The 14,473-nt window shown below is 36.9% G+C and overlaps 1 protein-coding gene and 1 non-coding gene across 2 annotated transcripts in view; both read left to right on the top strand.

Moving 5' to 3' along the window:
• SLC2A13 (solute carrier family 2 member 13) overlaps positions 1 to 14,473 on the top strand; it is a 328,147-nt gene that overhangs the window by 241,423 nt on the left and 72,251 nt on the right. Inside the window, exon 6 of the mRNA XM_031462748.2 lies at positions 4,602 to 4,722. Within this exon, the coding sequence (XP_031318608.2) occupies positions 4,602 to 4,722 (121 nt within the window). The remainder of the gene's footprint in view (positions 1 to 4,601; positions 4,723 to 14,473) is intronic.
• TRNAT-AGU (transfer RNA threonine (anticodon AGU)) lies at positions 2,116 to 2,188 on the top strand. The gene has a single exon. It is a non-coding gene; the product is annotated as a tRNA-Thr (tRNA).

The raw sequence follows: 14,473 nt of genomic DNA, 5'->3' as shown, positions 1-14,473 counted from the left end.
CTTTTTCTTTTCGACAGGGCCTTAGTGTACTGCTATGTCAAGAGGTCTAGTTTTTAAATAGAATTTCAGGTCTTAAATTTGGAACTTGGCTTTTGAGATCTGGAGGGAAAAAATGCTGGTTTTGCGATCAGGGAAAAACTTTTTCTAGCAGCTCTGCCCCTTCATTTGTTGTGTTCCCGGATTTTGAGGCATTATAAATATGAAGCCAGACCACTTGGGTCTGAACTGTGACACTGAGCAAGGTTCCATTTTCTTATCTGTAAATAGGGATTAATTATAGTCCCTACTTCCTAGAGTTCTAATGAGGACTGGAGACGTTTATCCATGTGTAACATTTCAAACACTGCCTGACACAGGCGGTGAGAGGCCCAAAGCATTTTGCTATCACAGTGCTGTTACTGTCAAAAAGTGATTCTTGGTTGTTTTAACCACAGTGGAAAGTCAACTTGCATCAGAATTCAGAACCTTTCCTGAACTCTTCTTGTCGATGTCACATTTCACGCCTCCTTGTAGGTCCGCTGCCCCAAGGACTTCCAGAGCCCATCCCTGACTGTTAAGAGGAAGTATTAAGGCTTGTGGGGGAGGACCGGGACATTCCAGGGACTGCTCTTATGAGCAACCCGGAGACACTTTTCTCTCCTGCAGAATCAAGAGGTTGTCATTAAATCTGAAATATTTACAAGAAAGACCAGTTCTCTAAGCAAGCTCTGAGAATATTAAAAGTCAGAACACCGCAAAATGTCCTACATTTGAAATTATTCATGGAATATGTGTTTTATATTTCTTTGTATAAAGAGTTTCTTTGTCCAGGTCTAGCTAAATATAGTTTATTTGTAGCAATTTTTTTAAATGAGCACCCAAACTTTTTTTTAAAGAATGAGCACCTATTCAGAAAATTATTTTAATGTTTTTTCATTATTTTTCACCTAATATAAAATAAATCATAATATATTTGATATCCTTACTAGTGCTAACTGTTAGAACACTGGTCTTTTTAAAATCTCTTAAATTAGCCTAGAATTTTTTAAACTTTGATTCAGTTTTATTCCCTATTTTGTGTTTTTATTATGATTTATTTTATTATATCGGTTGAAAAAACTTATATCAAGATAATTTTTCAAATAGGTGCTCATTCTTTAAAAATTACTATAAATAGATTCTATTTAGCTAGACCTGAACAAAGAAACTCTTTATAGAAAGAAATATATATAGTCCATGAATAATTTTAAATGTAGGACATTTTGTGGTGTTCTGACTTTTAATATTTTTCAAAGCTTGCTAAGAGAACTGATTGTTCTTGTAAGTATTACAAATTTAATGACAACCTCTTGATTCTTTTAACAGAGGAAGGTTTATATCTATGTAGCTTTATTGCTTATAAATCAGAAAGCCAGAAACACTGTTATTTTCTGCCAGATGTTTTGGTAATGGAATATTTCTAAAAACATCACTCACAGACCGTCTTCATCAGAATTACCAGGGGTACTTATTTTAAATTGTGAGTTCTTGGGCCCTACACCAGATCTACTAAATTAGAATCTCTGAAGATGAGGTCTGAGCACGTGCACTTTAAACAGTTTCCCCAAGTGATACTTAAGCACAAGAAGTGTGCTCTGTTAGCGGGAATGGAAGTTATTTTTTTCTGAGTATTTACTAATAATCCAAGCCCTGTACCAGGTAGTTAAGGTAACTTAATACATCAGACATTTTTGAGAAATGCTGTTTATCCAACACATTTTATCTCCTCTGGAGAACATTTTTATTAGGAAAATTATATCAGAATTCCAAAATGTAATAGTATACTTGGTTAAAAGGGACTCTTCTCTTAAAATAAAAAGAATGGGCCCAACTGCCCAGTACAGTGGAGAAGAGCCTTTCATCCAAGGCCATCCTGTATTAGCCTCAAATCTAGGTTGCAGTGATGAATAACTGACAATAACTATAGCATCTCTGAATACTAACAAGAGACTAATAAAGCATCTGTAATTTGTTAAATGAAAGGAGATATTTGAAGTAGTTTTAAGCCTTAAAGATAAATGAATATAAGAGAGGACTAGGTGATCATTTTAAAATTTATTCCATAAATAAAGTCATTTAAATTACCACTTCTTGGGGGGTGGGTATAGCTCAGTGGTAGAGCACATGCTTAGTATGCATGAGATCCTGGGTTCAATTCCCAGTACCTCCATTTTTTAAAAAAAAAAAATTGTTTTTAAGTTAAAAAAAAAGAAGATACCACTTCTTTCCCTTAAGGAGTTTACCATCTCATAAGGGTTTCCCCTGTCTGGGTATCACAGTCACCTGTGGAGTTGTATTATCTGATCCCCATTTTCTGGAGGCTGAGGTACATTCCAAACATTTGCTATTCCAATAGGAAGTGAGGATCAAGAAACACTACCATATCGAGTAAAGAAAGTGGAGGTATAACACCGACTTTCAAAAGATTTCCATCCACAATGGATCGAAATAAAAATAGATCTGTGTTTAAGAAGAGTAAACCTCCAACTATGTAGGGATTGTGTGTATCCAAAATGGCCTGTTCCCCGAATTTTGCAGGTTAGTTGGACTCTTTAGAGATGGATGGAAGAGATTTGCTGTCCACACTGAAGAACTCTCATCTAGTATATTTCTCCTGTACTGACCCCATGACCCCAGTTGAGCATTCTTCAAAACAACAGCCAGTGTTACAGAAATCCGTGGGACCATGAGATCTGCTCTATGCCAGGCAGTAGAACTGACCATATGTGTTTAGGGAGACCGTCTTAGAGTACTGTTTATTGTGGAGACAAGTCATTTAAGTAGCGTTATGAAAGAAAAGTACCATCTTTCCTTAACATTCTGAAGTCTCACATCTTCCTGGTTGAAGGAAATCTTACCTGTCCTATGGCAACATGCTATGGAGGTAATTTGGGAAAATACTCAGGAACCCAGCTTCTCTGATAGACAGATTAACAGTAGAACTCAGGTGGTTTGTTTTGCTTCTTTTGAGGAAAGGGGGATGATTTTAATTAATAGACCTAATGTATTTTCTCTCCTTCTAAGAGATAGATTTCTTTTTTGTTTCCCAATTCAAGTCTTTTGAGAAAAGTAATGCCTCAAACTATTCCTAGTTCTGGTTTGAATTTAAAGCCAACAAGGGGAAAATGAACTGTGATTTTGGAGTCGTGGTTTTTTATCTCAGTGTCGTATCTTTTCTTCTGATCTTTTCTTCAATCCTCCCTTCCTTCATCTTTTTTTCCACAGTTTTTGAAAGTATGCTGTTGCTGCTTCTAAGGATAATTATAGTCCAATAGCTAACATTTTTAGCATGATGAAGTCTTTCAAGTATGTTATGATATTTAAAATTCACTGCGATTCTGCAAAGTCAGCACATTCTCTAAGGCCCATTTACAGCAGACAAGACTGAATTGCTGGCAGGTCGTGTGCCTTGCCCAAGATCACTGAGTCAGGAAACAGCAGAGCTAGGACTTAACCACAGTGCTTAACTTGACATCCCCTATATCTTAACCACAAACACCTCAACTATTATATAATCCCGTTGCATGTCCACAGTGCTTCCCAAAGCTGCTGTCCCTTTATCCATTTTAAAAATAATATTTTTGATAAATTACTTTCCAGTTTACTGCTACATAACTTTACTGCTATGTAAATGACCTCCCTAAACCCTGTATTTCAAGCATACTGCCTCATTCAAGTTAATTGTACAAATAAATGCAGCGATATTTTTTTCTCCTTTCTTCAATATTTTTGATAAATTACTTTCCAGTTTACTGCTACATAACTTTACTGCTACGTAAATGACCTCCCTAAACCCTGTATTTCAAGCATACTGCCTCACTCAAGTTAATTGTACAAATAAATGCAGCGATATTTTTTTCTCCTTTCTTCCCATTACCCTCTTTGTTTATCTTCACAATGGCTGAAACAATAGTCAGAAATTTGGCATATTTCTTGTTTACTGTCAGTATTTCACATTCAATATCGTAAAACCAAAGACAAATATCCCGCTTCCAAGTGCCAACAGGAAAAACAAATGAATACATGTGTTATATCATTTCTGGCATCTTAAAGTCTTCAACAAATGCAACTCCTCTTTCATAGAAAATGCTGTTTCAATGGGTTTTGAAATATTCAGTCTGTTCCTTTTTTTAGTTTACTTATTTGGGTCTTAGATAATCAAAGACCACTAGAACAATTTTCTTTATAATGAAAGGAACACTTGGTGTAAATCTGTTGCCTTTCGGACTTCCTGGCGTGTTAGGTATTCAATAGTGTCGGTTACATTAATTGAGTTCGAGACCATCAGCCATCCAAGATAGTTTTTGTTTAAAAAATTATTACCAATCTGTTTGGCTAGCAAATGTGTTTGATTTATTAGATTTGAATTTCACTCTTGACATGTCTCACAGTGAATGCACTAATGAATTTTTGTGACAATGTGTGTATGTATGTATGGATAGATAGATAGATAGCATTTTTTAAATCAGTGTAGATAGATCAAAGTATTTTTTCAGACATATGTCTTGCCAAACCCAGTTTGCTTTGGAAGAATGTTGTCAACTCTGCTCTGATGTAAAACTTTTTTTTTTTTTTTTTTTTAGGTACCACCATAGCACTCATTATTCTTGCTTTGGGATTTCTGCTATCAGCCCAGGTTTCTCCACCCATCACTTTAAAGCCAGTAGCTCCTCCAGGTCAGAACACTACTTGCACAAGATACAGGTGAGATTTCATAATGGTCCCCTTCCTTAACCTAACTCTGGTAACGTTTTTGTTTGCTTATAACTTTCCTAAAACAGCAGAGATGAGTAGAAGCTTTCTAGGTGTTCAGACTTACGGTGGAAGGGAAGAAAATGGGAGAGGTGCTAGGGAGGGACCACCAGGAAGAGAAACAGCGTATGCAAACCACTGCATATGCAAAGACATGCTTAAGGAAAAGTGAATGCTTAGACACAATTCTGGTGTCATGTCTCTGGAAATTGAAGGGATAGATGAATACAGAAGCTAAGCAGGCACACTGTAAAAATGACTTAGTGACATCGACATTCTAAGTGAAATAATGAACTTCGATCGGTCATTGAACTTTTCCATTCTTACCTGACTGATGCAGTTGATTATCATCTGGATGTTCTAACAGTTAACCTTCACTGTGTTCCACAGGCACCCCCGCATTCATTTAGACAGAAAAGAAAGTTTGCTCTCACTGCTGGTGTTCTTCCAGAGCATTCAAAAGTGGAAAGAGGTGATACAAGAGAGTTTTTAAAGGCCAGCTGCAGGTTTAAGAACTCATGAAATTTAACAGTGTACGCCCTATGTGACAGCCAGGGAGTTGGAAACACGGAAGATTGGAAAATGGGCTGACAGATGGGCTGAAGAATGCACAAATGAATTAAAGATTAAATGATTGAACAGATCGATTAATACATTTGTCAGCCGAGTTTCAGAATTTTTTTTTTTACTTCATTTTAGTGACTGGAAAGGCTAGCAACTGCTTTAAAATGTGGATAGGATAGCTTGAAAAACAAAAAATGATATCCTTCAGCCTCAACTAAGCAGGCATTGTCTCAAATCAATGGGTAAATGATTTATTGAGTCAGGTACTCCTGTGTGAAATTAAAACATTGCATCGATACACTAAATTCCAGTCAGACTCCCTTGGAGCTTCTTATTGAACAGAATTTGTGGTGCCTTCTCATTACAGCAGTGAGGAATATATATTATTATGCTTTTCTGGTTGCAAATCGTGACATCCCTTTTGGAAATGAATAGCTCCTCCTTTCTTTTCTTAATATGTTTATATATTTATTGCTTTACTGTTTTTTAAAAAATATTCTTTGTGTTGTAAAGAAGATTTAAAGTTATCTCAAAGGAAATTAACCTTAGTGTAGACTATTTCTGGATGCAGTGATCTTACTGTCTTTGGACGTCCCATCTCAACTGCTGGAAAGATGATAAACTATTGCTAGAATTCTACATGCTCTACTTTTGTTTTTCTTGATGGATGTTTTTTGGCAGGGGGGAAGGTAATTAGGTTTATCTATTTATTTATTTTAATGGAGGTACTAGGGATTGACCATGTGCGTGCTAAGCATGCACTCTACCACTGAGCTGTACCCTACCCCACCTTGATGGATATTTTAGGTAAAATTTCTAACACAGTTACATCTAACAAATTATTTTAAAAATGACTGTTGTTTGAGCAACGTGGAATACTGTCTAGATCTGATATCTAATTTAGATGCAACGATGTAGATTCAGAATAAGACTGATACACTGTCAGGTCAACTAATGGCAGAGGGAGAAAGTCAGCCAGAGAATAGGAAAAAAAAGTTTAGGAATTCTGATGCAAGAAAGGAATGGCTAAGTTTTAAGCAATTTACATAATGAAATAGTTTTTCTGATGTCGACTTTTAAAGTTTAAATTAAAATATTGCCACGGTATAGCTCGTTGCACAGTAATTTATGATCATCAGTCTATTAATCTCCCTGATCCTTCTAAGTTATCATCTAGGTAGCTAGATAATAGGAGGCGTCTAATATTTCAACATAAAATTGTAGTAAAGTAGGAGAAGTGGTACAACCTAATTTTATTCTTATCACAAAAACGGGCAGCAATTTTTGAAAACAGAGCCAGATGTCCTCTGGGAGTCGGTGAGTATGCAAAACAATTATTGATTGTCACTCCTTTCAGAATAACGTATGAGGCTTTGTGGGAATTTGACAGCATGTATTTATAGTCTGAGTGATTTTATAAAGCATGTTTGCAGTCCCCTTTATCGATTGTGATATTGTTGTTGAAACTTCCTATATACATTTCCCCTTCCTTTGAGATAAATATGAAACTACAATATAGACTATGTATGAAAGTTGTTGAGAGAGTAAATCCTCAGAATTCTTATCACAAGGAAAAGATTTTTTTAAATGTCTTTCATCTGTATCTATAGGAGATGATGAATGTTTAGTAAACTTTCTGTAATAATCATTTCATGACCTGTGTAAGTCACATCATTAGGCTGTCCACCTTAAGCTTGTACAGTGTTCTATGTCAATTATATCTCAACAAAAAAGGAAAAAACCAGTTTTTTAAAGATAAACATGAAATAGTCATGTTTGTATTGCCTTAGGAGGAGTAATGCGCATGCTGTAGATACAGGTGGCATGCTTTCCTCATGGAATGATTCAGATAGGAAAATTAAGCAAATAAAACATTTAAAGGGCGAGTTGGTTTAATATCTGTCATAGGAGCACTGTCTGCTATTGGTCGGAATGTAAATTTTTCTCCATTTTGGAAATTAATATACTTTTGCCTAGTAAAATTTAAATGCCTAAGCCCCTTGACCCAGTACGTGCACTTGGGGAAACCTGTAGACTACAGTGATGAGCAGGTAGTGCATTCTGACTAGAGTAGATTTAAGAAAGTGAATGGTTCAAGAACAATGGCTCTTCCTTACTTAATTCAATAAATATTGATTGCGTCGTAGGCACCAGATAGGTTAGAACCCAAAAAATTGTGGGTTGGGGCTCCCTAATGACTTTGGACCCAAGAGACTGACTACCCCAAATAATCTCTAATAACAGTGTACCCTCTTTACAACATTTTAGTTTTTTAATTGGTGATATTTTATTCCAAGGCCTAGTTAGATTTTGTGACCCAAACGCCTTAAAGAATACCTCTCAGATCTGCTTTCTTGCAGCAAAAACTGTGTGCAAAGATAAAAGTGAATGCAATTTACTATAGAAAATATGCAGCTACCTGAGTAAAACCTGTGACAGGTACCAGCTGAGGCTAGGAGAAATAACTCTAGCGTGGGTACCATCTGAACCACATATTTGTATACGAATACACACACATCCCTCTAATATGGCCTTCAGCTCCACACTCTCAAATTACTGATTGAACATGTTGTCTTATGAGAGCTATCCAAGCTTTGAGGATTCAAACCTTTCCTGCATAACATTTCCCTCAAATCTTTGGCATTTTATTATTTATAGGTATGATCGCAGTGTATTTAAGTCATTGTTGTAAAACCCTTCAAAGTAGACAGGTATTTTGTAAAGTATACAGCTTAGAACTGCAAGATACTCTTGCCCTAAGGTTTTTATCACACCTCTATTTTTTTCATACATGCATTCATTTTTTTCCAATTCTATTCTTAGAATTTTTATTTTAAAATATACTATAGATTTAAAAGTTTGAAAAGTATATATTCATAGTTTACATAATAAAAAAATCAGCACCCAGATGAAGAAATAGAACATTACCTTTAAAAAAGTTTATTTTTTTAAGGTAACATCTATGTCATTGTTCTGATTTTTCCCAGTCTGATTAGGATGCAAAGATTTTCAAAAACTGTGTCTTTCAAAACTTCTCTAGCTGTCATTCAGTCTTATTTTAGTGCTGTCATTTTCATTAGAATCATGGTGTGCTAAAAAACTCTTCAAGATCTCACTATAATCTAATTCTGTTTAAAAATATTTTTAAAGAAATTACATGCATGCATTCATTTTAAAAAATATTTGGAGCACCTACTCATAGGATCATAGTGAGGGTGGATTAATATATGGAAAGCACCTAAATCAGTGCTCAGCACACTCAATAAATATTATAATTATATACTATGTTATAATTAATAAAACCTGTAATAGGAAATGAGATTGGGACAATGGATAGAAATCTTCCTTATCTTTTGAAGAAGGCTACCCTAAGGCTAGAACATTTGAAATGAACTCTAAAAGAGGGCGAAGAACATTGCCAGGCAGAAGAAACAGCAGGTGCAAAGACCCTGCACAGCAGTAAGGAAGTTGACAAGTGCAAGGAATTAAAAGAAGGCTAATCCGGCTAGAAGAAACAAACTTTGTTTGTTTTCCATGGTCAAGAAGTTCCTTACTGGGGATCCTGAAAGACAAAAGAGAAGTCTCTAGGTTTGCAAAGAGCGAGGAGAATTCCAAGAAGAGGGAACATTATGTGTAGAAGCCCTAAGCAAGGAGTATAGCTTCCTCAAGGAACTTACCAGTGAGGCTGCGTTATAGCAAGCAAGCAAGAGAATGGCACAAAGGTAGAGTGGATGGCAGGCCAGGGACAGACCATTCTGGGACCTCACAAACCGTTAGAATTTTACACATCGTCGTAGACTACTGAGAAGCCTTGAAAGGGTGATCAGATAAGAATGACGGAATCAGATTGGGTTTTTAAACGATCACTCTGGCTGCAGAATGAGAAGAGTTGGTTAGAGAAGGACAAAGGGTGGTGAAAGGAGATCAATTATAAGAAATCGGGAGCCTAGGCGAGGACTCGTGCAGCCTTGACGGTGGAAGGGGAGGGAGACGCAAGAGATTCTGGTGGGGAGTGACACGGCTGGGTGTTTGGATGGATGACACACAGGAACAAATGCTTTCCACATGGTGAGGACCATATTCAGGTGAGAGGAATCCGGGGATCTGAAGCCTCCCTGGAGCCCACTTCTGGGAACACAATCTCAAGGATATAAATTGGAGGCCCTTGCCCTCGCTCTCCAGGTGAACACCGCAGCCATGCAAGAGCGGTACTTGGTGTTTGCTGTCAGGTATGCTCTGACGTGAAATGCCATCTTTACTCTCTCTTGAACTCAAAAGACTTTTGACAAAAGCTCTTCTGAACTTACGTCAGAAGTAACACAAAAAAAGTAAAGGGAAAAACGTGGATCTCTGATAGCTCATAAGGACCTATATTCTCATTCTGGTGCTCTGGTCACTGTGGTGAATAAATAAAATCAACCTGGAACTTTGTTCACATTTCAAGTCAAGCCACTGTAGACCATCACCCCTGTGTTGTCCTGTATAAACAAAAGGGGCACATCATCTAGTACTGTGGCAGCAATGGCTGTAATTATAGTCACTGGCATATTTCCTCAGCATAAAGACTGAGAAAACTTTCCGTAAGTGCTAGGTAAGATTTCTTTTTTGTTTGTTTGTTTGTTTTTTGGTTTTTTTTTTGGGGGGGGGGTTTGGTTTTTTTAAAACATTTTTTATTGATTTATAATCATTTTACAATGTTGTGTCAAATTCCAACTAGGTAAGATTTCTGAAAAACCTAGCTGTCCTCTAATTAAGTTTAAATAAATCAAAGATCACCTTCTTGTAAATCATGATATTTACAACGATGAAATGATTTAAATGATGAAAACAGTTTAGGTATTAACATTTAAACATTCTGGTTTGTTAAGTGGAAGTACTTTCCATCATGTTGTAAAAGCGTGTTACAAAGCCCTACTCTGCTTTCCCTGTCTGAGGCTGAAAAATGCCTGTTGCTAGGGACCAACATTTTTATTGTTTTTTTTTTTTTTTTAAAGTATAGAAACCTGGTTAAAAGAATCTCTTCAGTGAAACTTTGGAAACTTATTTTAGTTGTCTGGGTGGTTGGGTGAGTGAATGGATGGATGGATGGATGGTTTTGAAAGAAGGTAAATGATACTGACTAAAGGAAGTTTTTAGTATAATTTTTATTATGGAGCTTAGATGTATGTGCTAGAAATTTTGGCAACACGTTGTTGTATGAAAGAGTGGATGATTTAGGAAGCTTCCGAATCTTTGGTTTCTTCCATGTGTTTCATCTTTACCGCTGGTTATGGCAGCAGCGTGGTTAGCAGTACCCCTTGCAGGCATTTTAGCAGAAAGAGCAGTGTAGGCGTGAAGATCTCCTGGCACACAGCAGGTCCTACGTTGTTCAGGTAATGCTCCAATGAATTTTTTAGATCGTTACGTGGTTGTAGGAACAAGAGAATGTTCTCCCAATATTAGTAAGTCAATAACCAAACTAGATAGTATGACACGTGCCTCTTGGACTATACCATCTGGGTTATATGTGGATGGAATAAATTAGAAGACTAGAAAAATGAAATCATGTCCCCTAAACAACATGGTTTTAGAAGCAGACAGTCAGCAATTGAGTTTCCTATGATTCTATACAGTTTAGCAAATCAGAGAATACAGCATTTTAGGAAAATATTTATACACATTTGTGGTAAGTTTATTCATTTAATCAACTTTTTTGAGAGCTGTAGGAGGTCAGGGGATGTTAAGATTAAAGAAAGAGAAAAAGAAACCTTTCTCCACATGGAGCGTGGAAAAAGAAAGTTACCATAAATAATTGCAAAGCAGTGTGATAAAGCCTGAAAGATGTCACAGAGCCTGCCTGGGCATGAGTCCCCTCTCCTGGGGCCGTCACTGAAGGCTTCACACATGGGGGTTCTTAACCATAACATTATTCTCAGTCTGTTACAGTAATGCTTTTAACTGCATAAAATAATTTCTTTAGGCATACAAAGGAAATCAATTATATTGCAATATGGTTGCCAAATTATTTTTAAATAAACTTATTATAAAGCAATGCATGCACTTCTTTATTAACATATTAAAAAACAGATCTAGTGCAGGCTAATATAGTTTCAAAACCTTGGCGAATGTAAATGGCATTTCGAAATTTCTGCAATTACTGTATTAGGTTATAGAAATGTATGTGATTTCTACTGTTGTCAGTAGTTTGTCGCCTCATTTTATAATTAAAGGACATGCTAAATGTTAGCAAAAGGTTAATGAAATAGAGATGCAATTTTTTTCTCGCCGGAGTTTACAGACTCTATGTTAAGAAGCCCTCACACAGGAGTGATCTTGTCTGATTCTTTAAGGGTGAGTGGGAGCATCTCAGGCCAGTGGAAGTGGAGAAGCCACCCAGGGCATGAGAGCAACCTGTGCAAAGGCAGAGACACGTAAAACAGATTTGCAATTTGGGGAATTATGGAGTTTGATACCGTTGGAGAAAGGGGTCCTGATCACTTGATGGCCTTATATGCTAGGTCAGGATGGATGGTAAGGGGAACCATTAACAGCGTCAGGCAGGGGAGTAACTCGATCAAGTGAGAGCTTGATAAAGAGTTTTCTGCATGTTGGAAGGAGGGAGGAAACCCTGGTGGCCCCAGAGAGACATAACAAGAGTCTGCGAAGTTGTTACGTGATGGTGAGCGTAAGGACAAAGCTATCTGTGGAGATGTGATTTGAGAAGAACTGGTTTAATGTTAAATGGAAAGAATTAGGGCACAGGTGTTTGGGCGGTTCAGTTTTATGGGTATTCGGGGTGGGTGTTTAAGTGACCCCAGGTGATATAGCACGGAGGCTAGTTGGACCATAATTCCAAGCATGCTTTTCATTTTAAAATAATAACAGTTTCTTTTAATTCCTTACTGTACGCAGACATCATTCCACATTCTTTTTGAATATTATCTCATATTAGCTCTAAACTTCCCTAAAAAGAACTATCATCTAATTTTACATATAAGAAAATGAGGCTCAGAGAGTTTATATAACCTGCCTGGAGTGGTGTCACTGGTGGGCTGCAGACCCACCTTGTTCCCTCTACACACACACACCCCCCACACACATACTTTAGTCCAATTCATGGCCTTTCTTTGACTATGTCAATCCTTCCCAAATTCCTTGAGTATTCTAAAGAGACTCTAAGTATCAATTACCCAAGAAGTAAAGGGAAGAGTTTCAAGTTCACGTATTTAAATAAATGCCAGTTATCTAAATACTGGATTTTTATTTAACAAAACACTGCCTTGAAAATCAAATAACACGTAATGAAAATTGTTAAAACCAGAGGCACCCAAATGAAGTTCTGTCCCCTTTAAATGTGCCGTTTGCATGAACTTACATTAAAGCTCTTCCAGAGGTGTCCAGTAGCCAAGGCTTAGTAGGTGACAGAGATGAGGCACTGAGCTCATGCACAGATTCCTTAACAGGCACAGATTACAAAGCTGTTTTCTTTAAAATTGCTTCCAATCACTTTACCTTCTCAGCAACTCTGATCCTGGCAAAATAGGAGATACCTTGATTAAATGTCATGCCATAGTGGCCTGAATAAAGCCCTTACTGACTTCTAGGGGAGTCGTTTATGAAGGTAAAATGTTGCCCAGCTGCCGAGTGTAAGGACTAGGTTTATGCATCCCTGCCATAGGATCTTGTCAAAAAATTGGAGATGACTCCATCCTCCTAGGCTTCCTGTTGATTCTTTTTGAAAAGAAGTTAAGTGAGAAGTTTTAGGACATTGACCAAGCAACCAGTCATAAAGACGGTTTGTAGTGTAACCATTGTTCTCTTTCCAAGATAACACTAAACAACAGCCTCTGCTGATGGGTGAGATTTCTTGATTTTCCAGAAAGCAAGTCTAGTTCTGGACCCCCAAAGACAGAGCACAGTGGACATAAGACACAGTTCCTATAACTGAACAGCATTCTTTGGGCATATCCTGCTTCAAGTAGGCAGGAAAATCTGACCCTTTTATTGTCTCATTCAAAAAAAAAAAAAAAAGCCTGCAGGTGGCCTTTGTCAGCCGTAAGTCTGTTATCTTCTTTGAGGCACACTTATCAGACAAGTCCCCTTTTTTCTCTAAAGCAGCACTGAAACATCAAACAGGACGATCATTTCTGGACCCAGATGTTTCACAGGAATTGTGTAGCATTTTAAGTTCCATTTATTGTACTCTGGACAGTGCATGTGAATTTTAGTCTAACTTACTCAAGATCAGTTGATTATGACACAGTCTGTGTGGTGATGTCAAAAGGTCTTTATGCCCATAAAGAGTAATTTAACTAGAATACTGTTCCTTTTTATTTCTCTCACCTAGATCAAGTTATTTCCCTTGAAAGCATTAACCTATGTGGCTGAATGTCTGATAAAAACATTATTATTTACTGAGCTGCTTATTTTATACAAACTTTGTAACAAGCACTGTTAAATAATTGATAACCATCTTCTGCATCTCACCTTACCCAGATCTACACACCCCTGTTTTGTTGGCCTTTCTCTACCACGCTCTGCCTGCAATTGCAAATAGATTCCATGACAGCTTTCAACTTTCCATTGTTCTGAGACAACAGGGTCTAAAAGATGTGGAAGACATTGTTCCCATCCTCAGGGAAGTCTCAGTTTATGGAAAAGAATGATGCTTTTATACAATTGCCTGCTTTTCACTTGATACATACAGAGTAACTGCCATTTTCCCCCATGTGCATTTAGCATGAATAGTTACCAGTTTGGGGGAAAACCTGTCACTCCTTGGCATGGATGATTATGTCAATGCTATGGTAATTTCAACGTAGAACAAAATTTTTTGAAATGATGTACATTACAACCAACTTGCAGACAGATAATAAAGCCTCTGACCTCCTCAGAGGTTAAAAAATGAACCATTCATTTTTGTAATTATCAGTGTTGTAAAGTCATTGCCAGCAGCCCAGATGAGAGTCAGAATTTAATTTTTTAAGCTTTTTATTTTCTTTTCCTTTGTTTGATTTTGATCTTTATATTATAATATTCCATGCTGATTAGTCTTATCAAATCAGGAATAAAAGCTGTTCATTGAGAGAACTTAATAGCATTTTCTAATTCATCCATTTTGAAAGCAAAGGAAATCATTATTTTATTTAAATTGATTAAT

The sequence above is a fragment of the Camelus dromedarius genome, chromosome 11, assembly GCF_036321535.1.
Source record: "Camelus dromedarius isolate mCamDro1 chromosome 11, mCamDro1.pat, whole genome shotgun sequence".
Classification (NCBI taxonomy): domain Eukaryota; kingdom Metazoa; phylum Chordata; class Mammalia; order Artiodactyla; family Camelidae; genus Camelus; species Camelus dromedarius.
Note: the sequence above shows the minus strand (reverse complement) of the source record. Positions and strands in the feature narration are given on the sequence as shown.